At 37.3% G+C, this 25,257-nt stretch overlaps 1 protein-coding gene across 1 annotated transcript in view; it reads right to left on the minus strand.

Annotated features, from left to right (window-relative positions):
• Nucleotides 1–20,914, minus strand: part of SPATA9 (spermatogenesis associated 9) — a 31,908-nt gene extending 10,994 nt beyond the window's left edge. The window contains exons 1-3 of the mRNA XM_063086347.1: nucleotides 20,854–20,914; nucleotides 20,591–20,679; nucleotides 10,520–10,747 (exon numbers count right to left, since the gene is read on the minus strand). Of these exons, the coding sequence (XP_062942417.1) occupies nucleotides 10,520–10,747; nucleotides 20,591–20,679; nucleotides 20,854–20,914 (378 nt within the window). The remainder of the gene's footprint in view (nucleotides 1–10,519; nucleotides 10,748–20,590; nucleotides 20,680–20,853) is intronic.
• Nucleotides 20,915–25,257: the final 4,343 nt, after the last annotated feature.

Consider the following 25,257-nt stretch of genomic DNA (forward strand, 5'->3'; position numbering starts at 1 on the left):
AGAATGTTTCAATGTGTATTTTATAATGTTACTGTAAATTGAGAATTTAAAATTTTTTCTAAAGTCATCTATTTTAGAGCTATGTGGGCTTTTTTCACATTGTAAAAATGTATTAATTTACTTTTCTCTTTTTAACATAAGATACTTTTTTTTTGCTAATCAAAACCTGTGACAAATTTATAAAAACCTTGCATTTCTGAAATCTAAATTACTTTAATTTTTTACAATTACCAACTGTGCTCACTAGGAGGTGCTGCTGTGCATTTTAGAAAAACAGCCTTTTCTTTGTTCAAATTCATGTAATCCTTTACTAAATTATTCACAACCTCAATTACTCAATTAAGCAAACAGCAATCAAAATACTAAGCATTTCCTGGAGATTAATGACCTGACTGAAAATGCTAATCACGTGACTGCTGAAGGCCAGCATTAACCTTAGGTGATCATTAAGCCTCTAGAAATGCTCTGTGCTCAAATCAGCATGCTTTTTTGAAACACAGAAAAGGTTTACACCAATAATGAGTTTGCCTCTCAGATTCTAGTTTCTGGTAACAGTTGTCCCTGCCTCAAACATATCAGTATAACATATTCAGGTTAAGGGAACTATACTATCTCGTAGTTCACTTCTACTGCCTTGAGCAGAATATGAAATGAGGACATTAGAAAAAACATTCCCTTCCCATTCAGCACTGCAGTGGCAGTTAGTCACTCTAAAGAGCCACTCTCTGAAAAGCCAAGCCACTCAATGGCTTCCATGAACTTCCAAAAGATACAGGCTGTAGCTGATAAAATCATGTAAAAAAAAAAAAAAAAGCACACAAACTAGACAGAACAGTGTGTACTTGGTTATTAAAATATTATTTATAACATTGGAAACACTGAAACAATCAACAATAGTAAAATGGGTAGGAAAATTATGCTACAGCAGGCTTTTATCTGTTTTCTTTTTTTTTACCAGTCAGTCCTATATAGGATCCGAACCCGCGACGGGAGCAGCGCAGACTCTACCAAGTGCGCCACGGGCTCGGCCCTTATGCAGGCTTTTAAAAGGTTCTTCTGAAGAACGTGATAACATTTTATTGAACAAACACCTATATGGCACTGTGTATGAGGTCCTCTTTCATGTGCCTTATCAACATTCTCATTTAATTCTTAAAAGAATCCTGTGAAGTTGATATTATTATTATCCCCATTCCACAAATGGAGCAAATAAAAAAGAAAAGTAGGTAACTTGCCCGTGGTAATATAGCTGGTAAGTAGCAAAATAAGGTTTAAGCCAGGAACGGTACGCAGCACTTAACTTGATCATTAAGCTGTGCTGCCAATACAGCTGTGCTGCTTTGGAATATGCCGTTTATGAAGAGCAAGTGGTAAAAGGCAGAATTACAAGGATGGACTTTAAAGCAAACACATGTAGGTTCATTTCCATGTGTCAGGATTTGTGAGTAATGAAATCTTGGACAAATTCTTTCCTTTAAGCATCAGTTTCTTCATCTCTATAAATTGGGAATAATAGCTAATATTTATCTTATAGGTTTGCTGTGAAGATAAATAAGAAAATGCTTGTAAAGTGCTTAGCAGAATGCCTGTATGTGGGTAGCACTAAGGGACATGGTAGGCATTATTAACTTATGATACATGAGAAAGAGCAAGGTTCAAAATTGTAAGCATAATGAGTATGATTCTATGTATATAACATACAAACACAGGCCAAAGTAGTCTATGCTGTTGGAAATCCAGAAAGTGTTTATCCTAGAGAGGGTGGGATTAGTGACTGGAAGTTAGCATGAGATTTCTGCTTACCAAAGTGTACTCAATCTATGAAAATTCATTGAGTTGTCCTCTTAATGATTTGTGCACTATTCTGTATACTTCAATTTAAAAGCTTAAAAATTCCATGTCCAATATTTTTATGATTAAAATGAACACAATTAACATTGCATAGAAAAAGTTTGGACAGAAATGCACCACAATTTCAACAGCTCTTATGTTTTAGTAATGTAGCTTTATATAGTTAACATTTAGAGACACATTATGTGCCAGCATCAATTCTAGTGGCTTTACTTGCATTGTCTCATTTTATCCTCTAACAAACCTGTGAAATAAGAACACAGGTTTGGGAATATTACATTTTTTTATTGTTCTCTGTATTTTCCAAGTTAAGTTGAAAAAGTACATGGTACTTCTATTAATGGAATTAAAATATGCATGTTCTGCATCCTGTTGGAGTATGCTCAGTTTTTGCTTACTGTTGTTGCTAATAAATGAAGAACAAAATTGCCTATCGCAATTAGGGAATTTATGGAATGCTGAAACTAGCCTAGAGAATACTGTCTAGCCTAGTAACTAAGAGTGGGGGATGGGATGGGGAGAAAGTAGGCTTTCCTTTTTTCTTCCTTTCTTTTCAGGCCATACCAACTCCTAGATGTAGGGATGGAAGAGGCAGTTTTAGCCCATTCCCTCCATACATCAACGTGGAAAGTTTCCCAGAGTTCCTGGAAAGAGTTTTTAGGAAATGAAGTAGCTGCTGTTTTTTTCCCTCTTGCTAGAAGAATCAAAATGATAGCATGCCTTTGAATCCCATTATTAGGCTATACACAGACAAAGATAGAAGTAGAGAGCAGACTCTAGGACAAAGAAAAGTAGATACACCCCAACAAAATGCCTCTGAGCAGAGTGAAAAGACTCATGAACTTGTGAATATATGAATGCACAGTGGGAGGTCCATATTCAATAATTGGTAGGCCATATATAATAAAAATAAAAGTGATGTCTGCATGAGAAATTACTCTGTTTGTTTCATTACATCTTTCTCAGATTTTGTCCTTCACCTAAACATGATTAAATATGATTAGTTTCAAAATAAATTATGTATCTGATATATGTTATGCTTCTGAATAATTAATCTGTATATTGTGTAAGGGTCACCTTTTCACTATTTTAATGCTTTTAATAAATACTTTCGATTCCTGTAACAAATTATCCCTCCAAAAAATATATTTTCTCCAAAATTTATGTGGCTACTGGTGAGTTGCCATTTTTCAATTTTATGACTAATTTGCAATGCATGTTTTTATATTATAAATCATGCTGTTTCATTTTTGGCTTGCTTTTAGCAAGCCAAAATGTATGGTAAAAACTGAAATAAATAAACAGGAGAAATTTGGTAAATGGGAGTCTCTATTTAGATTGTCTTGGCCTATTTCAAACTTTTTATCTTAAGATTAACTTATCTTAAACTAATTTTTATGAATTTTATTTTATGTGCATATTTGAGTTGAAAGTATCTCATTATGTTCATATATTTCTTTTCTTAATTTGGTAATATGAACATGTAAAATATATGGATATTTGAACAGTAAAAACATTTCAACCTTTAACTAAACTTCTCTCATACAATTTTGACCACCTCATCTCATAAAAGTAGTATGTGTTCATTTTATTTTCATTAATAATGGCATAAATCACACACAAAAAAAGCCAACTACAAGCAATCTAGAAAATAAAGATCCACTTATACCTAACCTGAAGGGTGGGGAATTACCAGACCCAACTCAGTTTACGTTGTCCAAAACCACCTTGATGATACAAAGAGAGGCACAGGGAAAACTCTTAACTCAGTGATTCACCGACACGTTTCAAGAAACACTAACTGCTGCTAATAGGTCCAGAAAAAAAGTATTTCCCATAAGTTTGGAAAAGCTATATGATCATGTCTGTGCTTAGTAACTGCAACACTTGTGAGTACAGAAAAGATTCCTAGCAGTCCACAGTAAAGAAAGCTATTCAACTGTTTACCCTGGTGGTTAACATCCTGCAGAACATTGTTCTTGAACAAGCTTTTAATCAGATGGTCCTGTAAAGGCTCAAATGCCCCCACCTGTTGGCCAACTTGCAGAAGTATGTCTTCAAGAGCCCAGGGGTTCTACTTTCTAAGAAATGTCCTTTCCCAGGTACGAATTATACCAGCCAAGTTAGCCTTGTGGCAGGCTTATGAGGGACCTACAGAGGTCCCTTATGAGGTTTACAGTTTAAACCCCAAATTGGAGTCTACCTTGGAGAGCTGGGAGTGAGGAAGAAACTTTACTTGGATAAGCTTCTAACCTTCATCCTGAAAAGAGAGTACAAGCTCACTGAGATCCACCTATGGCCCAGACATTTTAGAGGCTGAGAGTTTTCTTCACTTTTGTCCATATCTTGCCCTATACCACTCCACAGTACCCATACAAAGTAGAAACAATCATATCTAATGCCATTATGGGGATAACTCTGGCACAGGAAGAGTTCCTGGTCCTGTGGCCCTGCATTGGTCTGCCAAAATCAACAACTATGTCTGGAACCGATGTGTCCTGGCTGAAGTCAGCATTCACACTGATTATCTAGGTCATTGCAGCCCAGAGCAACTGCAGGCTCCACTCAGCCCGGCAGCTCACAAGGCTGAGCAGACACACCTTTCTGTAAGCGCTGGTGCTGGAGATGCTGAAAACCACCAGGTTGTTCTCTCTTCGGAGTTTTCCATTCCTGAGGCCTCTTACAGAACTAGCCACTATTAGATCACTGCATTCTCAGCCCTGCAGAACCTGGAGGGGGTTGAAGAGCAACCTGATTCAGCATCCACCCAGCCATGTGCAAAGGAAGCCTCTTTTAACAAGACAGCAGGCAGGAGCCTTGACTTCATCTCTCTGTGCTCCTGTCACAATGACCATCAGAACCTCTTTAGGTCACTTGTGTCAGTGGGTCTTTAGGTAGTTTATATTTGGCAAAACTTCTGTTAACATGCTAAGGTATATGGGACATGCCCTAGAGCTGAACATCCAACCAGAAAGGCCCAGGTAGATTGTCAAGGGAGCTCCTGGGTCAGCGTCTATTCTCTGATTATTCCGAGACCATTATTATTTGCTTCATCTCAGACCTCTCCAATCAAAGGGCTGAGACACTATTGTAGTTATAGTCAGTATCCAAATGAAAATGCTCCTCTACATCTGTGTTCTTAAGGAAAATAATCCACATCACTATTATTCCCAGCTACATAGTATGAGAGAATATAATATAATGATACTATACTATGAGGAGGTTTTGATAGAACCATTTAAGTTGCTCTGGGTACAAATGCATCTTTCCATCATTCATCACTCTTAGATCAGTGATCAGACAGAGTACATGAGGAGGATTTTTGAAACATACCTTCAGTTAGGTTAGCCAGGCCACTTCCCTTCCCACAACTAAGTTTTCATAAAGTGATATCCTCCATGCATCCACAAAGTATATCCCTTGGCATACAATTCCAGCCTTCACCACTTTTACTTCCCCACACCACAGAGCTCCAACTCGATATGGGCAGCCTGACAATTCTTGAAGGAGTTCATGCTGGAATCCACTCTGGGTAAGCTGAACTCTGCCTGATATAGCTTCCTCATGCTATGACACTTACCTTTGAGCTCACTGTGGTCCCACAGACACACATCATTCACAGACCAATCCACTGGCCTCTGCCACATCTCATTCATTCCTCTGTTGTACCTTTGACTCTCTGGACCAATGTCTTTATATTCATCCTTCTATTTCTGTCCTCACTGAGCCTTTCAGATTTGAGATACATTGTTTTCTTCCTCACCACAACTTAAGTTTCCTCCCAGTGGCAATTTTGATTTTCTACTCTAACTACAGTATATCACCCAGATAAAGTTTCTTCCTCACCTCAGCCCTCAAGGACCCTGGAGCCTCTGACCTGGGACTATCCTCAATTGCCTCGCTCCAGTCATATGGAACTACGTATCTTCCCCAAATAAATCACACACTCTTTCACATCAGTATCTTAATATTGTTCTCTTCCTGGAATGATTCTCCTACTTCTTCACTTGGCTAATTCCTCCTCCTCAAGTCTCAGATATAGTATCATATTTTCTGGAAAGTCTACACTGACCACTCTTTGGAACTCGGTGCCCCTTCTTGATGCTCCCCACAGTGCACTTAGCACACTTCGATCCTGCATTTGCTACACTCCACTGACATCGTCAGCTTATTTACCTCCTATCAGCCCACAGTCCACAGGGCAAGGGAGAGACATACCTGGATCCCTAGTACCCAAAATGGTGATTCTACATATCAGGTTTTCAATGAATATTTGTTGAGTGAATTAAAAAATAGAATTACATTTCACTTACTTCCAAAAGGAAATTTCACTATTGTATATTAAAACTTGTAAAGGAAGACATCAAGAAGTAAAGCTGAAGGACAGCTGGTGTCAACAACATGGCAGACTGAGCAAATGTGAAAACCCGCACACAAATCACCTAGAAGTTATATATAAAATTAAACACAAAAAAAATGTAATGCAAGACTGAGTTTATGAAAAAGAGAGGGAAACCCCCCATGCCAGGAACAAAAAGCCAGAGCAGCAAGTGCGCATGCTTATATCTCAGGAACTCTGGGGATGTTACTGGGCCATCCCAGTAACACAGTGGCTGGGTGCTTGAGTTTGTAATACAGAGACTGAAGATGAGACTTGGATGAACGTGAGGTGGGGATTGGGCCTTTGCAGAGCAGCAGTGTCAGTGAAATTGGTGCTCAAACAACTGCAGTACAGGAAGAAAGTAAGGAAACTGATCTTCACCTGGGGCTGGAATTCTCCCATGAGAGATTAAAGCCCCAAGCCTGCACCTTATACAGAAGTCTGAGTTTATCCTGTCACTGTGATGTGGGAAAATCTAAGCTGAAAAAACTTAAAGATTGGTCCCAGGTTGCTGATACCCCGGGAGCAGAGCAAATCAAAGCTCCTTTAGAAGGAAAGTTTCACCAAGGTCAGAAGAGATTTCTATTAAAAAAAAAAAAAAAAAAAAAAAAAAAACGTTGAAGTTTAAAATAAAATTATAAAACATAAAACATAAGGAAATTATCTGCTATAAGTGACACAATATAGATCATAATAGTCAGAAAAATTAGCATCCCCCAAATACCTCAAAGAACAATCATTAAAATGACTATATTCAAATAAGTATGTTTAAAATAACTAAAGAGAGTTTTGAAAAAAAAGGAATAAACCTGTAGAAGACATTTTGAAAAGAAAAAAGCAGGAAATTTGGAGAAAACACCAGGTAGAACTTCTAGATGGTAAATATAATGTTTTAAGTTTAAAATACACTGAATAAGTTTAAAAAGCATATTAGACACAGCTGGAGAGAATTGGTTAACTGGAAGTTAGATCAGAGGAAATTACTCAAGACACATCAAAGAGAAAAAGAAGGAAAACATGAGGATGTTAAATAGACATAAAGAATAAAATGAAAAGGTCCAATGTATGTTTAATAGGCATTCCAAAAAAAAGAGATTAGAGAAAATGAGAAAGAGCCAATATTTGATGAAGTAATAGCCAAGAATTTCCAGAATTGAAGAAGTTCTCACATTCAGGAATCACAATGATTCCCAAGAAAATGCATTCTTCCTGAAGGGCAGCTTGACAACAGCTAGGAAAGTCGAAGATACCCCTCATGAGCCAGCAATCCCTCCTCTAGATGTATACCCGGAGAATGTCTCACACATACTGGCAGGGAGTCATTTACAAGAACATGCACTGAAGCACTGTTCATAATAGAAAAAAATTGGAAACTAAATTGGTCATCTGTCCACTAACAAATAAACTGTGGATTACTTTTTCTTAAAATAGAATATCACAGGTAAGTTAAAATAATAAACCATAGCTACATATATCAATAATGTTGAGTGAACAATGGAAGTTTCTAAAATATAAGTACTGTATAACATCATTTATATAAATTTTAAATATACATAGAACACTCTATGTTATCAATAGATGCATACCAATGTAGTGAAAATATAAAAGTATGCATGGAAATGCTCACACTAACTTCAGGGTAATGATTACCTCTGATAGAGAAGAAAGGATAAGGAAGCGGGGTATGGTTGATTGTACTTAGTTGAGAAAGGAGAGATCTGAAGGCAATGGGGCAAAATTTTACCACCAGTTTCAATTTGGGTCAATTATTTTCTGTATATTTTGAAATATTTCATTGGTAAGAATTTTTAAAATTAAAGCTAGATTCTAAGACAATTAGAACAAGAGCAGACGAGAAGAGATTTCACAGGTGCTGATTTTGAATTGATGTCAAAAGAGATAGTCATAGTCAGCATATGGGCCTTGCACAAGTCACTTAGTCCCTAAGCCTGTTTCTTTTACCTCGTATTCCTGGAATAAATTATCACAATTGAGCTCTAATTTCACCCCAGAAAATCATTGGCAGTCAAGGCAAAAAGGCAGACACATGCTTTTTAGTTCTCATTACTGGATAAAAGGAAACACACAAGTTCAACTGAAAAGATAGATTTTTTTTTTTCTGCCACTGCATTTTCATGAGTTTGGGGGAGACCGACTCCATGGATTTCTCTCATTTCTGTACAGATGGGGCCTTCTGAGCAAAGGACATTTTTGAATAGCAAACAGCCTGGAAGCTAGAGAAAGTGAATCCCTCCGGGGAGATCTAGAGATGTTCCTCCCCAAACACATCACAGGATCACACTAAAGTCGAAGCTCTCTCCTTTTCTCCCCCAAGACTTTTACTTAGATTTCAGGATAGTGAGTAATCTCTCTTGCTGGAGGGGGAGCTGGGAAGATATGCCAACGTCCCTCTAAAAAGCTCAGAGTCTACTAATTTCAGGGCTCTTCTCTCCTGTAACACAACCTACCATACCCACAGGTAACATGTGGCCCTCATCACATTGCTCTGGGAATTATGCACAGGGAACCAACACAAGATACTGCTCTAGCTGATGCTTTGGTTGTGAGTAATAAACAATCTGTGTCCCTGACCCAAGGTTCTTGTGTCTGTATGTGTTTGTGTGTGTGTGTATAACTGAGGCAGATTAACGTGTTAACTTGCAGATAGTAGAAAATCTCATGTTCTTCACAGCTCTGATTTAGCAGAGAAGCAAAAAGGAGGACTCTGAATAACACAAGGGACAGGGTCTTTAAACATGATTTCATATTAAATACAGAAATATTTTTCAAAGGACATTTCTTATATCAACCCTCTATAAAAACTGTACATTGGACAAAGGAAGGAAAGAAACAGCAACCAAAACATTAGATTCAAAAAGAGATTTCAGTGGGAATTTAAGATCTTATGGTTCTGCTATGTTTCTTATTGATGACCTAAAGATACAGGAATACAGCCTATAGTTCTTAGAGGAATCCAGTGGTGAACAGACACAAATGATTTTTTACTTTCTCAGACATCAGGTATTAGAAGGGAGCCTTTTATAAATAGTGTTCTCAGGCTATTCATATTTTAAATATCTGATGATTTCTGGAAATGTCAAAATCTTTGGTTAAAGAATAACTCCTACATAACTGGTATCCATGTTATCTTCTTGAAACAACCCAAATTTTTGTTTGAGGATTCACACTTTCCACACCTCTTGGGTCATGTTGTCTGGACTGAGGTCTAACCCCAACTATAGGAATCAAGTCCTAGGTCAATCAGTGCATCCCATGTCCCTGGCTTAGAGGTAAGCCATTCTCTAAGAGTGAGCTTGAGGAATCTGCCAGGAAAGCTAGGTAAAGAACTCTCCTTTTTGCTGGAATTCATCCTGGAAGGGTGTGCAACCATGAGGGGAAAGCCTGTCTAAGAATGGAGTCACCATAGAGAAAGCAGAACCAAGTAATGGAGAGAAATGGAGAAAGTGGATCCGGAAGGCATTATCTGAGTACCTGTATCCCCCTGTGTCTGGAATCTTACAAGTCTGGATTGTTTACACAGTCTAATACGTTACCCTTTTGGTTTAACCCAATTTGAACTCGATTTTCTCCATCTTCAACAAGAGTTCAAATCAATTCACTCTTGAGTTTAGATGTCAGATTTCCAAGATTCTGAATCTTTTGTAGTGAAAATTTAGAATGCTTTGAAAAACTCAGATTGAAAAACTCAGAGTTCTGTGCCATAAAATATACATAAAAAAAATTCGGTTCTGAAAAAGCTTTAAGAGCAATTATCCTTAACAAAATATAACAGAGCCTCAATAAAGCAATGCAGAAAATGTAATCTGAACTGTACCTGGATATTGATGAGTCTATCCAAATGAGTTTATAGTTAAATATATTCAATATATCATGTCAAACAAAGATTATCTTGAACACATAACAAGATTATGGGTAAAAAGGAACAAAACATGACCATTTTTAAGTTTATAGTATTTCTTTTAGGTTTGACATAAGTGGTAATTTGCATGTTTATATTTAGGTTGAACCATTTGAAACTGACAGTTTCATACAGTTCAATCAAATAAATTAGAAAAAAAGGTCCACATTACTTCCCTTTTCAGACTTAAACCAGAGAAATATACTGTATTAAGAAAAGGCCCAACTATTCATTTCTCTTACCCAAGTATATCTGTTTTACATGTAGGACAACCAAATGCACTATACTGTCACTTTTCAAATTTTGCAAATTTAAAGCCATTTCTTAAAAAGGGATCCACATTTTGTGTGAATGCAATACTCGCCTACCTGCATGTTATATAGGGGTTGTCTTGGTTCATTAACTTCCCTCAGTAGACGATGAGATATGTCCCTTAACTCCAAAAGTCTACATACAAGCTGAGGCTGCATTAGTTTGGCCACTGATTTGGAGGATCTGGATATGCTGTTTAATCCTTGAATTAATGTTCCCCGATTGATCTTGGCTAAAGCAATAGCCATTCGGACTTTAGATGTTTTCTGCACGGATTCTCTTTTCTGAAAAAATAAGCCTTTGAAAAGTCATTAATGCGTGATTCAACAATGCATTATTAAAATCTACTTCTGGCAGAGACTGAGTACCATACAACCACAGTGCTCAGGGTGCCATGCAAATACTCAGTGTCCAATAGTTACATATGCCCATACAACTCATTGATTCCTCCCCCCATGCCCTTAAATCATTATATGAATATATTTTTCCCTAGGAAAAATGCCAGATTTAAAGGAACTAGCCAAAAGATATAATTTTTCATTTTTCTCTCTAGATTTATACCATTTTTGCATTGATTTTTAAAAGAGCTCTTTCAAAAATACACAAGAATTCTTATTCAAACATATTCAATGTTTGACTTATTTAAATAATAATACTTCTTTAAAACTGTTACAAGTATTTTCCCAGTTTACTTTTAAAATTTTAAATGATGAAATAGAGCAAACATACAGTATATGTAATATATATGTATAATTTAAAGAAAAATAAAACAAATTCCCTGTATACTAATTAACAAGTTTTTAAAAATTTTACTCCTAAAAACTTAAGAAATTCTACCAGCATTCTTATAGAAAAAATGTATGGCATTACCAAAACACATTACATATAGTTCTCTGTATGTTCTACCAGAAAGTGAACCACAGGGAAATTACTTAAGACATGGTTAGATTTTATTCCAGGCAATGGCAAGGGTAGTTTCCATTATTTATTTAAATAATTTTATGTTATTCTGACTTTTAAGTATAAAGCTTGGGAAAAAGTATTAGTTAATAACACAAATAAGCAACTAGGCATCTCTAATATTTCTTTATTGAGTTTAAATATATGAATACAAAATATATTTTAAATGAAAATTTTGCTTACAATAAGCATCATGTATTTGTCTAATAACTAATATACAATGTATTTATTTTAAATGCCTCAACTTTTATTCTGAAATAATTTTAGTATTGCTCTTTTTTCATCAAAGTTCAGTACTTGTTTTACTGTTCGGCACTTGTCATTGGAGATCATCAAAAGCTGTTCTAGCCTGCCAATGAGGATGTATTTTTGCATTTGGTGTCCTATTGTGATTTAATCTCTTAACTTTACTGGAAAAGTTCATTAATTCACCTGAGGTCTCAACCCTACTAGTCAACAGTAAAGAATGCAATCTAAATTGTGGGCTGCTACAATTGCTACAATTCCAAGGCACTTTATAGGAGAGCAATCCTAAAAGCAATTATACAGCTGGTAGAACAAGCAAAGTAACATGCAGGTGGGAGCACTTGTGAGCACCCTTGGGAGAGAACCCACATTGTCTGCAGTATCCAAAGCTTCTGTACATACAGATTTAATTTCTCTTGTGACTTTATGCTTTGCTGCACGGACCCCTCCCAACTCCTCCTCAAGGTGGAGCAGCTGGAATAAGTTTGATGTTACTCTGATTACAATTTACCTGTGTTTTCTCTCATTATAATTTATTATCATAAGGAGAGTGCTATATTGCGAGGGCAAACGGGAGGAGGATGTGTGCAGTTCCACATTTACTGAAACCTTGTCCACTTGTTCAAACATTCAGGGCTTGGGAGACCCTTCAGTTTTGCAGTGGCAAAAGTTTAACATTCTGAGGTTCTCCTTTTTTTTTTTTTTTTTTTTTAACAAAATCTCGATGCTTTGCACCGGTTGGCCTGGGTTCACTGATTTCGCATATCTGTTAGTATTAACCGATCTTGAGCCATTCCCCCAAACTCCACACTAGATCAATCCATTCAATCTTCCCCCTCTTTTACACTGTCTTTCTAAATTTTTATCTCTGTATAAAAATGAACCTGTTCATAATTTATAACCTGTTAATCAAAAGTCTAATGTAGGGTTCACATAATTTGAGTTGATGAAAATATAGCATTTCATTATAAACAGTATTTTTTAAAAATTCAAGTGTGCATTACAATAATGTTTTAACATACGTTGTGTTATCTTTTCCAGTTTGGTGTCAGCATGAACTCAAGGCTTGTTAGGACAGTTCAACCTGTTCTTAATGAATATCGTCTTTGTTTCCCTTTAAAGTTCAATTGTTACAATTTGATGACTGTGCTTCTTTACATGGTTTTAAAAATGCTTTCCTTCTTTAATACTTTCCTAGATACCTTTGAAAGAATTGTAACTTTAAAAAAAAATGTTTCTGACCACCTTTATTTTCCCTGCCACAACACACGGAATCAACTCTTTCCCAAGAAGAACTCCTCATTGTTTTTAAGAATAATATAAAAAAGCAAATCTTGACACCGGGTTGGTTCTTCCTGGCTCTGGGCGTATGAAGTTAACAGGAGAGGAGAAGCTACTTGCATTCCTTTACATGTAGAATGAGACTTTCCTTTTCAAAAAGGTCACCAATTTATGATGATGACGATTTCAATTCACTTTTACTTTCAGAGAGTTAACTTTTTTAACTAGTTCTACTAGGGAAAAATTTTTTAATATATTTTTTTCATTGTACATGTTTTTGGGGTACAGTTTGTTGTTTCAATACATGCATATGTTGTCTGATGATCTAATCAGAATAGTTAGCATTCTATCACCTTAACATTCATTTCTTTGTGTTTATAATATTCAAGATCCTCATTTCTGGCTATCTTGAAATATACAGTACAATATTATTAGCTGTTGTTGCTCTAAAGCACCAGAGCTTATTCTTCCTATCTAACTGTAACTTTGTAACTTTATACAGGTCTACTAACCTTTCCCCCATCCCTAATCCCTTCCCTTTCCCTGCCTCTAGTCATCTCTATACTACATTGCAGCCACTGACCACTCTTGCCCCATCCCTCTCTCCCTTCACCCCATCAATCTCTAGTAGCTACTATTCTCTAGTAGGGAAATTTTTAAATAAAAGTTTGTTTGTTAGTATGTTTGTTTTGAGCTACCAGCTTTTTCCCTTGTCTGCTCTCTATGCTATACATTTTCATACCAAAACATCTGTGTAAATTTAAATGTTGACCCCAAATTAATAAGTCTTTATTTATTTTCCCCTTTTAAAACAAAAACAAAAACTCTTGGCCTAAGCATGCTGGAATTGGCTGCAAAGTGCACAAGTTTAGATAATTCCTCGTGTCATCGTCATCATCTGAGCACGTCAGCAAATGCCAGAAGAGACAGTGCAACTCCCCACCACGACCACCACCTCAGAGACACACAAACGTACTTAAAGGTCATTTACCAAAAGAAACTTACATCAGTTGATAAGACTGGTTCTACAATCCTGCTCCAGATTTCTTTATTTGAGCTACATTCTTTCAATATATATCTAGATTTTCCTCTTTATTTTTTTTTTCTGGAACCACGCCCATTTCCTTGTCATCAGCAGTTCTAATTTCTATTAGCTCAACTTTTTTTTTTTTCTTTATTAAAAAGATGACTTGTAAGGGGATCTTGTGGGGAAAACAGAATAGTCTGGTCAGGCTCCCTCGATTCAGGTCCGGTTGGGGGTGGTGCAACACGTTTCTTTGTAAACAAGCTGTGTGTGGGTGGGGTTAGTGCACATGTGCACCAATGTATCTTTTTAGTTTGTTGCTATTGTGTGTTCTTCAGTTTGTGAAGCAGAGCTGGCAGCAGAGCTTGCGTCTAAAAATAGAGTAGAGCATGTTTTCTCTGCTGGCAGCTGCTGTTTTTCTTTGGACTTTGCTGGTAGCAGTTGAGTTTTGAGTTTCTCTCTTTGGACTGCTTAGCTTTCAGATGTGTGTGTGCTGAATAAAGACTATTCCTACTTCAGCGAAGGCTCCAAGGACCTTTTTGCCGGTTACCTAGCTCATAGACCTGCATATGAAGGGTTTGTGAATGGGCTCAAGGGGTCTGTGAGCTCCAGACCCAGCCCTAGCTCTACAGATCTTAACCCTTGACTTGGTGTTGTCAGCACCATGCTCTCCAAGTGAGCTAACCAGCCGTCCCTAAACAGGGATCTGAACCTGTGACCTTGGTGTTATCAGCACCACACTCTCCCAAGTGAGCCATGGCCAGCCCTATTAGCTTAACTTTTTACTACCCTACATCTATAAAACCAAATCTTAATTCAATTATTTCTCTGAATAGTCCCAGAACTTGATCCCTTCTCACTGCCTCCACTACAAACACCCAGTCCATTACATCTACATACCTTAATTATTGATTAGCCTCCTAAATGGTTATCCTGCTTCCGCCCTTACCTGTTTTCATTCTGTTCAACAACACATCAGCCAGAGAGATCCAACACAACTTACGTCAGATCATATCTTGCTTCTTCTGAACTGTGTCAGTGGCTTTCTGTTGCGCTCGGTGTAAAAGCCAAAGTACATACAATGGTCTACAAAGCCCTACAAAGGTGACCTCTTCTTTCCCTCTCTGGCCTTGTAGTCTTTTTCTCTCCCTTTTCCCCCTCACTATTTGTTAAACTCGTTAGGAACACCTCCACCTCACTGCCCTGCACTACCTGTGCAATGTGACTCCTCAGGTATCCCAAGGTTTGCCCCCTTGCTTCTGTCGTGCTCTTTTACCTGCCTGTAATCCTGCCGGCTGGGCCAATTGTCGAGCTAGGGCTGGGTCTGGAGCTCACAGACCCCTCAAGCCCATTGTCCAGATTGGGTCACCAGACCCCTCACACAACAGCCTGGGTCACCAGACCCCTCACATGCAGATCTATGAGTTAGGTAACTGGTAAAAAGGTCCTTGGAGCCATAGGTCCCAGAGCATGGCCATGTGGGGTGGATGCTGGAGGCAGACACCCGCCAATTCACAGCACCGTGCATGTGCACTAACTCCACACACCCACACACACACACACACACACACACACACCCACACACACACACACACACACACACACGAACAAATTTACAATGAATTGTGCTGCACCACCCCCAACCAGATGGGCAGGTGAAGGGACCTGATTAAATTATTCCATTTTCCCAACAGCTTCCTTCAAACCTCAATTCAGAATCCCTTTCCCACTAAAACCTTCTTGGTCACCTTACCTAAAGCATCAACTGTTATAGTGATCTCCACACTCCTACTACTTCATATTCCTTCTCCACAGTATTTTTTCTTCTCCCTAAGGCTTAACACTAACATACTATATAGTTATTTATTTTCCTTGTTTACTGTTTTTCTACTTTACAAGGATGTAAGTTGCATGAAAGCTGTGTTTTATATCTATTGGCTTACTAATTTTCCCCCAATGCCTACAATAGTGTCTGTCATATAGTAGGTACTCTATAAATATTTGCCCAAATGAATAAATGAAGAGTATTAGAAAATGTAACAAACTAGTATTGAGAAATATCAGAAAATATAGCAAATATTACATTAAAAACCACCCAGAAAGTTTTCAGTGCACAATGTACTCTGTAACTTTCATAATAATGATAGTGCTCCACACAAAACAACTCACCAAAGACAAAAACATAATTGAATTATAGAACATTCTAGTTACAGTTCTATTCTCGTTACATTTGGAAACCCCAATACCATTACAAGTAATTTCCAGACATCACTGGTGCATCCTCAGCAGTTTTTGTCCCATATTTTTAAGCAAGCATAGGATATTCAGAAGAGTACATTTACAGATGTAAAAATTCAAATTTTTGGCTTGGATTCTAATATGTTCTCACAATTTTCTAGTATATCATTAAGTGCAAAATAATAACAGAAAAAATACATAATCATCTTTCATAATTAAAAACTCACAAAAATTGACCCCATGTACCACAGAAGATTTTTCTCATTCTAGTAAGGATAATCTGAATTAAAAATTTTCAGTTCCCCAATTGTAGTAAACATTTCTTTGTTCAGATTTAAAGCTTTACTATTTTAAAGTCCTCATATGGAAGTCATTTGCAAGTATAAACCTTAAAAAATTACTCTTTACAAAGGAAGTAGATACTGAGGATATTGGTGTCTGGGCTGGTTAATACAGAGGGAGTGGAGAGGACTGGATCTCAGAAGCCACCACCTCAAGCCAAGAGTTTAAAATTAACTTCCCCAGGCCCAGAAAGAAAAATTCATTCAAAATCTTTAGTCATGAAAAACTATTTAATAACCATTATTCTGGGTATATTTCTCTATAAAAATTCCACCATCATTCCCATCAAATATTTTTTTTGCTCCAGGCCAGCAAGAAAGTTTTTTTCCAAAATAAATAAATGCCTGGGGGGAAAAGATTTAAATACTAATCGCAAAATTTAGAGATTTAAAATACAACCCAATTAATAAAGCCCTCTAAGTGTTCTTCAAACCATTCCTTTCTCTATGTTTGGAAACTGTGGATCATCCTAGAAATAAAAAACATTTGCAGCACTTACAATCTAACTTTTTATAAGTAATAAGTAATCTAGTTAACAACTGAGTATTAGCAATGTTTTCTGAATAAGTGATTTTTAAAGAGCAGGTAACTTTAAATGTGTTATAACATCCCCTAACAACTAAAACTTCTTGCCAACCTCAGTAATACATTCTTCAAAGTAAATGGTGGGAAGAGAAAAATGAGTTTGGAAAATGAGAAATAAAGTAACTTTATGCTCCTCTCCGAGTGAGGTAAAGTTCTTATAAGGAATGAGTTCAATAAGTTGGAAATAGGAACACAGAATTCTTTCTTTGGGGATCAGAAACCAATCTATTTCACCATGCTTACAAACTGTGCTTGGCTCTAGTGATAATGAGGCTATTCAGAGGGTAGAAAGAGATAAAAGGAGTTATTTTAAAAAGTTGCAACTTCTTTTATTAAATAAAACCTCAGATTTTCTAATGCTGGCGGTAGTGAGAAGACCACAACTAGGAAGACATAATGGCTTTTGAGGCCTATCTCTGCTCATCCTACACCAAGCAGGAACAACTGCTCATCTCTTCCCTTTCCACTCCAGAGCATAGCCAAGAAAAGTCTCCAATGTTTCAGAAGACCAAGGCTAGGAAAATGCAAAAAGGGGAAGCAAATAGACACTGAGTCTAAGATACGGAATTACAAAATCCAGTTTGCCCTTTGCAGCTTTTAAGCCTTCTCCTATCCTACTTGGCTGACCACCATCCGGTTGCCATCTTACCACTGTGCATCCAGATACCTACATTTCAATATCACCTCTTCTCAAAGTCTGGATTGGAGAGAGAGAAAGCCAAAGGGAGAAAGCAGTTGCTTCCCCCTGCAGCCTAAGACCAGCCTTTGGAATTCTGGTTTCCCATCTTACCATGCCCTGCCTCTTCCTGTGATGACTAAGACTGGAACTGTTTGCTTCCCACAGGGCTATTGTCTTATCCTACAGGACACATCAGTGTTCTCATCTCAGTTTACTGCAGTAAACTCTACTTCCCCTTTCCCCATACAAGAAACTGATTTGTACAATGGCCATTCAGTAGTCATTGGCTATAAAAGTAGAGAGACTGCTGGAGTCTGTTACATCTTCTGGGAGTCACTTCTACAAGTCCCCAAACTCTACCCTAGCTAAGAAAGTTCAGCAGGTTGTGACAGTTAAAACTCAGAAGTGATTCCATGGTAAACAAGAATGCCTATCAGTTTATATTTTTAGAAATATATAGGCTTAGTAATTTGAATAATTTGCATATACAGCAATCACCTTCTATTCAGATCAAAGACCAGAAAATTAGTTTTGCTAAACAAGAGCTTAAATACATAGCAAGCAATACTGGTGAACGAGGGGTTCCATAGAAGTAAATTTTCTGGCTAATAAAAATTTTACCCACTAAGCATTAGCTTAATTTTTACTGACATGGAAGTTAACTTTGAAAAATGTATCCCACACTTGACTTCTTTGGGGATTTTGATGACTGCTATCCCCTTTCTCCTTGTTTTCTCTACTCCTTTGGCTTTTATGTATCTTCATTCTCTTCATTCAGGTTTTATCTTTGGTTCCCCCCTGACTGTTTTACACACTGGCGTTTCTTGGGGTCCTATCCAGTGCCCTCACATTACTACACTGTCTTCTTGAGCACTGATACTTGTTTAACTGCACACCTTAGTTATACACTTGGTTTAACTCTATGCTATAACTACACACTATACACTGATGACTCTTAAATACACATTTTCAGCCTGGACTTTTCTCGAGTTTCCAACCTACATATCCAATTTACAACTCAACTCCATAGCTCGGACAAAATGTGGCATCACCTCTTAAATTGTGATCCTCTTAATTGTAACTCATTACCTCCAAATCTGCCCTTCCTCTATCCTAGTTCTTTCAGTCACCTAAGAAGTCCGGAGTCTTTCAGTCCCTACATATCCCTCTCATCTCACACTGTCAGTTTCCAAACATGCTAAATATCTCTTGAATCCAACCCATTATCCTATTCTCAATGTCATTGTCCTTGTTCTTAGCTGTTACTTGCAACAGAATCTTACTAGAAGCTCTGCCTCCATTCAGACCTTATTACCGCTAGAGAAGTACTTTTTAAGTGCAAATTGGAAGTCATTTTCATGTTCTAAACCTTTCAATGACTAATATTTGTGTTATAAATAAGACAAAGTCCAGTCGTTTTTACTTTTTTACATGCATACAAAGGCCTCCATACTCAGACTCCTGGCTATATTCCCTAATTTTCTACTATCCTACATGCCATTTATTCATATTTACTCGATATTCTGGAAACATACTATGCTGTTTCATATTTTTTGTCCTAACTCACACTGTTTTCTCTGGAATATTCTTACCTGTCCTTACCCACATACCTTATCCTTTTATTTACCTTGAAAACTCCTATTCATCCTTTGGGACCCAATTTAAGCATCCTTCCTCCATGAAGCCTTCTCTGATCGTCCTAAGTAGCGTCATTCACTCTTCTGAATTAGATACACCTCTATAACACTTACCATATTCTAATGCAATTACTTGTTTACAACTCTGTCTCCATTACATTAGGCTCACTGGCTGAAGGGATCATGTCTTATCTTTTGTATTCCCTCTGCCCAGTCCCAAGCAATAGTGGGGTATTTAGTAAATATCTGATGGCCAGTTGTCTGGATGAACAGTTAAGGGTAGCTCTAATACCTCCTCTTTGAAATGAAATAGGTAGACTTTGTGATTACTAGGTTACTCTGAATGCATTTTTTGTTTACTTCCAGGTTTTGGCTATGTACTTCATGTTTGACATTGCCAAGAGTCTGATGTTTGGATAAGCAGATTGTCTGCACCATGTAACTTTATAGCATATTTGATTGCAACTGTGGCTAAAAACTACTGAAACACACTTTTCCATTAAGAGCTGTGTACCTTTGAATAAATTAGGTTACATGTGTCCCCTAATTAAGATGTAACTTTCTCCTGACTATATGTCTTCAAAATTCTCTGCCTCCCTCCTTCTCTACTCCCAATACTTTACCTGTTTCAAATTCTTTTGGGAACAGAGGTCTAAAAGATATACATGTCCTGGTCCACTTTGTTCATATTTATATCACTATTTTCTTTCCACATTAAAACACGCACCCGTACTGTATTTATCTTTTCATTCTTACAATTTATCTCAGTTAAGTTTTTGCACTGATTTAATTGCCATAGGTTTTAGCCAAAGCAAATCTAAGTATTTTTCTGATTTCACATTAAGCAAATCTTAAGTAAACTACATTGCAATTGTGGCTGTGAGAGACTGCCAGATTTCCAATCTGCTGACACAAAACTTAACTCATGTGTCTCCTTCACTTCCTGGTCCACAATCTCTGCTTTCCATAGATCCTTCCCAATTAGTAAGACTTAATATTCTTTTACCTGAGACAAAATTAGTGTTTTCTTATGCTTCAAGTACTGATCTCAGAATCAAGGGTTAAATAATTGGTATGATACTAAAAATACAACACACATTTTGTATTCCTTTTGAAAGTCATGAAATTACGTTACCTGATTAGACTGTGATAATCTTAGGATGGTAGGGAATTCATCTTTAAACTCATCTACGAGGTCCATGATTGCTTTCTGGATCCCCTCAACTAAAACAAAAGAGGTTAGGGGGAAAAAAATTAGAAACATCCCCTGAATGATTCAAAAAGAACATAGAACTCTGGGCCCACCCCCTGGTGACATGGAAAGCAAGGGAACCTGAGGGAATATTTTTCCCAGTTGTTCCCACACCCATATCCCCTTTACAACAAGTTGGTGTATACTTCTTCCAGAAAAGCTCTTCAACACCTGCCCACATATCCACCCAATAGGTTTGATTGGCATGATGAGTTCTTGCTTGGCTTCCTAGTGTTTAGCAAGTTTCTTGTCCTGGGCGATTCTTGTCCTACTCTGCCATTAGTAAGGGATGTGGGCAGCCTTCCACTCAGGAAAGCGGAGGAGAACAGAACCTGCAGCTCACTGCCGGAACTCTTTGTTACTACACAATGGGCCTCTGAGAACTCATTACAGAAGCTTCTGAAGTCACTCTGGCAGTGGGAGGAACAAGAATGTTTGGAGGCATAAGAGGAGGAGTGAGGGGGATTGAAAAATAAACCACACTAAGGAGTTCTACAATATAAGAAGAATTTTGTACCAAATTCGGTAGTGATGCTTCAATCAATGGATCATCTGAGAACAAAGCTCCCTCTGAAAAGAATTAATACATTAACTGCTGGCATATACTTTAAAAATAAATGCTTTGCATATTATGCCAAATGGAAAAGAAACACCAGCAGTTAATTCATGAAGACTTCTGAACAGATTGTTTTTCCTTCACCCAAATGAGGATCACTAGGTCAAACCCAGATAAAACCATCAAGTCTTTGGTTTGTCTTCTTTATAATCTTAGCCTTTTTCCCTTCATTCTTCACCTTCCTAGTACCCTCCCAACTCAGTTGACCATTATTTTCCCCTGATCAAACCTGGGAAAAACTTGAGTCCATGTAGACTTGATTGACTACCTAGTTATATTTTAGCGTGGATGAGTTAAGAGTTGGTTGACTCAAATTCCACTTTAATTTGAAGTCCTTATATTTAATTGTAGCTAGACCAGTTTCTCAGCAAACAAAGCTGTGGCTGCTGGAGTTCTGTTCATGGGAACTGTTTGGGAAAGAGAAATCTTCATCAGAAGATTCTTCTAGCATGTGAAGCCTGCCAGATCCCTGGCTCTCACATTGCCCTTAGTCCTTAATCTGCATGAGAACACGCTCCACCATGCCACACACACCTCTCTTAAACAAAAGGGAACCTGCTTCCCACCATTGTGACCCCAACATTTTAAGATAATTATGCCCAATGCCAGAAAGAAAATCTTATTAGACAACGATGAACACACACTCTGGTAGTCTATGAGATAATGAAACACTTTATTTGTCCTATCAAGATAGTGAGCCATCAGAGTCTAGCTCAGAGGATCACTTGGTAGTCCCTTCCCTGTTTCCCTCTTTTCCACTCCCACCCACCCCTGGTTCTTTTTATCCGTCAGTCCACTCCGATGTCCTAGATCCCAATTGGTTTCACCTGGTTTTCTTCTCTTTTTCACAGTTCTCTCCTTCCTAGGCATCCTATAAAATTAACACATCTACAAGTAAAAACATTCCTCATGCTAATATTTACCACACTTAAAGCATAACTGACTCCATGTATTGTGCTAACAAAGTCTTTTTTGTCTTTTTTAATGTCCCTCTCCCTAAAAGTAGAGTAAAAAATGACAGAGGTGATGAAATAAGAAAATCCCACCCTGCCACTCTTATTTTATATTTCTGACCTTATGTGATAATATGTTGGCTTGTGTTTAATTATATTTTTATACTATAGCCTATGTATCTTATGTTACTTCAGATAAAGTTAGACAAAATATCAGTGTCATTGGTTATCTTCCTTATAAATTCTTTCATTATGTTATTCTTTATAGCTCATAATAGAGTGCCCATACTTATAAAAAAATTAGAAAACAATTATAAATATCTCCAAATAATTTTTATAATAGTCCTACAGATTTATCTGTATTTAAAAGGCTTTAATACAGAAAAATAGAACCTGTGATTTGCACACATCTTTGAGAGAAATGAACATTTTATGTAATCCAAGTGAAAGCAGTAAACGCTGCATGATAGAAATAAGAAGGTTTTGGGTGAAGTCAGACCTGAGTTTGAATTCCAACTCTGTCACCTAGTAGGGTGTGTAATCTTGGGCAAATTACATAAGTTTTCTAAGCCTAAATTTTACCTTTTAAAAGGTGACAATACTTACTAAACTTTAAGCACTCAATAAATGGAAAATACTGTTATATATACTGAAACATTTTGCTTTTGGAAAGTTTGCAAAACTTGAATTTGCCCAGTTCACATGGGCTTCAGCTTGTTTTGATTTGTACCCAACTGTCTGGAACCTTGTTAACTTACCTAACTGGATCCTTCCCTCAAACTTACTTCAAACTCTGATACGGAGCTATACTCCTGACTTTATGTATTACCCACCAACCCCAAGATCTGTCTACCATATTGTACTTCTTTAGGAATTGTTGCTGGCCTCAGATCAAGGATTTGGACTGCAAGCCACTCCCTTTGCTTGTCAACCCAATAACCAGATCAGCTGTATTAGTCCCAGTACTATATCCTCCATTGCACAGCATGCTTTGAGACTATGCACATCTAAGTTAATGGAAAGTGTTTAACAATGTCAAAGTAATTCTAAAAATCATTATCTGTTGGAAGGGAACTGACATTTATTGAAGGCCAACTGAGTGCTAGTAAATGTGCTAGGAGCTAGGTTACGTCACTTATCTATTCTAATTCTCATAACAACTCTATGAGGTAGGAATGTTCTGAAAGCAATCTGAAAACATCAAACAATACCAATACATTGGTACTACCCAGGGAAAAATCCTCAATGAAAATTTGTATAAAGATAGTTAATGCAGGGCAATTCTGTATAGCATTAAGCTGGAAAAAATTGATAAAACAGTACTTAACAAATGATTGTTACCCCAAGACTATGGAAAGCTTATTATGTTTATAAAATGTGGACTTTTTTTTTTTTTTTTTTTTTTTGTCTTTTTCGTGACTGGCACTCAGCTAGTGAGTGCACTGGCCATTCCTATATAGGATCCGAACCTGCGGCGGGAGCGTCGCTGTGCTCCAAGCACCGCACTCTCCTGAGTGCACCACGGGCTCGGCCTAATGTGGACTCTTTATATCTAACTATGTACATAAAAGAAATTTACGAAATAGTGTTTAAAACAATATAGCTTATAATCATCCAAAGTTATATGTACATGAATGAGACTTAGAAAGGAACCTAGTAGTGAAAGTCAATATTCATTGGGTTCTTTATTCCTAAAAAGTAGTGTAACAGAAAAAATCAAAACAAAACAAAAAACCTTAAATTAAAAAAAAATCACTATAGAAATATTATTTCCATATAATTATTCACTTATGTCTAATTAGTGAAATACCAGGATGAAGTATAATTGAAAGTATGATAGTGTGTCACTTTGCTTAGATACCAGTTTAGTGTGTAGGAGAGGTCTCAACATCTCCTATTAAACCCAGACAAGCCTGATGTTGGAGAACTGATAGGGCACCCTAATAAAAGCCTTTATACATGATACTGCAGGACTCTCCTGGGAGAGAAGTTAGATTAAGTAAAGCAACCTGCTCTAATAAGGCCCATCTGGTAACAGTGGCTGAAGCATCAGGGGAGAAGAGTGGGTCTGAGCCCAGGCTGGTGGATGTCACTCAGATCTATCCTTGATCCCACATCCAACAGGGTTTAGGAGTAGATGGAATGAAAAGATAAACCTTAAGCAGTCTTACTAAACTCTCTAAGGCAGTGGGACACAAATTAGCTACACAAGCAACATATCCCTCCCACAGAGAGTCAAACACAAAAGAAAAAAGAGGCATTCTCCAGGACTTTGCCAAAAATCTTTGGCTCTTTGAAAGTGTCACTGCATCAATAGTGGTACCATTGTGAGGATGTAGTGTCCAAAAAATAGCCAGAGCTGAAGCAGTGCCTGAGGGAGACATGGCGATATCTGCAGAAGTAGTCAAAAGTTGCAAGCAGATGTCACGTGCCAGGCAGCTGACCAGACTTGTTCTTGATAATTAGACACCCCTTGGGAATTCCCAAAACTATCTGGAGGAAAGGGGGTAGCTTCAAGCCTTGGAAGAGATTTGAATTTTTGCAGGTGGGGCAAAGCCAATAAAATTTAAGTTATTATTATTCTTGTGATCCCACTTGTAATCACAGGTTGATCGACCTTGGGAAATTCTGGGTCACAAGAGAAAATGTAAAGACCTCCTCATTCTAACAAGACGTTAAGGCCTCTGGTGTGTAAATAGGATGTTTGTAAATTGAATCAAAATGTACTTGGGGAGCTTATTCTTTAAAAGTAACCCTAGATAAAATTCTTCTGGAAGGTAAATAATGATCCTTTTAATACCAAAAATAAATACCTACTACATACCTCATAAATATGTTTCAAAACAGATATATTGCTAACATTTTGTTTCTTATTAAAAATTATTTAATTGCTATATTCTACAATTTCAGTTGAATTCCATTAATATGGAGTACACTAGGGGAAAGCCCAATGGATATCTACAAATAGTTATGGTAAAGTG

This window comes from Cynocephalus volans, chromosome 2, assembly GCF_027409185.1.
Source record: "Cynocephalus volans isolate mCynVol1 chromosome 2, mCynVol1.pri, whole genome shotgun sequence".
In the NCBI taxonomy this organism is placed as follows: domain Eukaryota; kingdom Metazoa; phylum Chordata; class Mammalia; order Dermoptera; family Cynocephalidae; genus Cynocephalus; species Cynocephalus volans.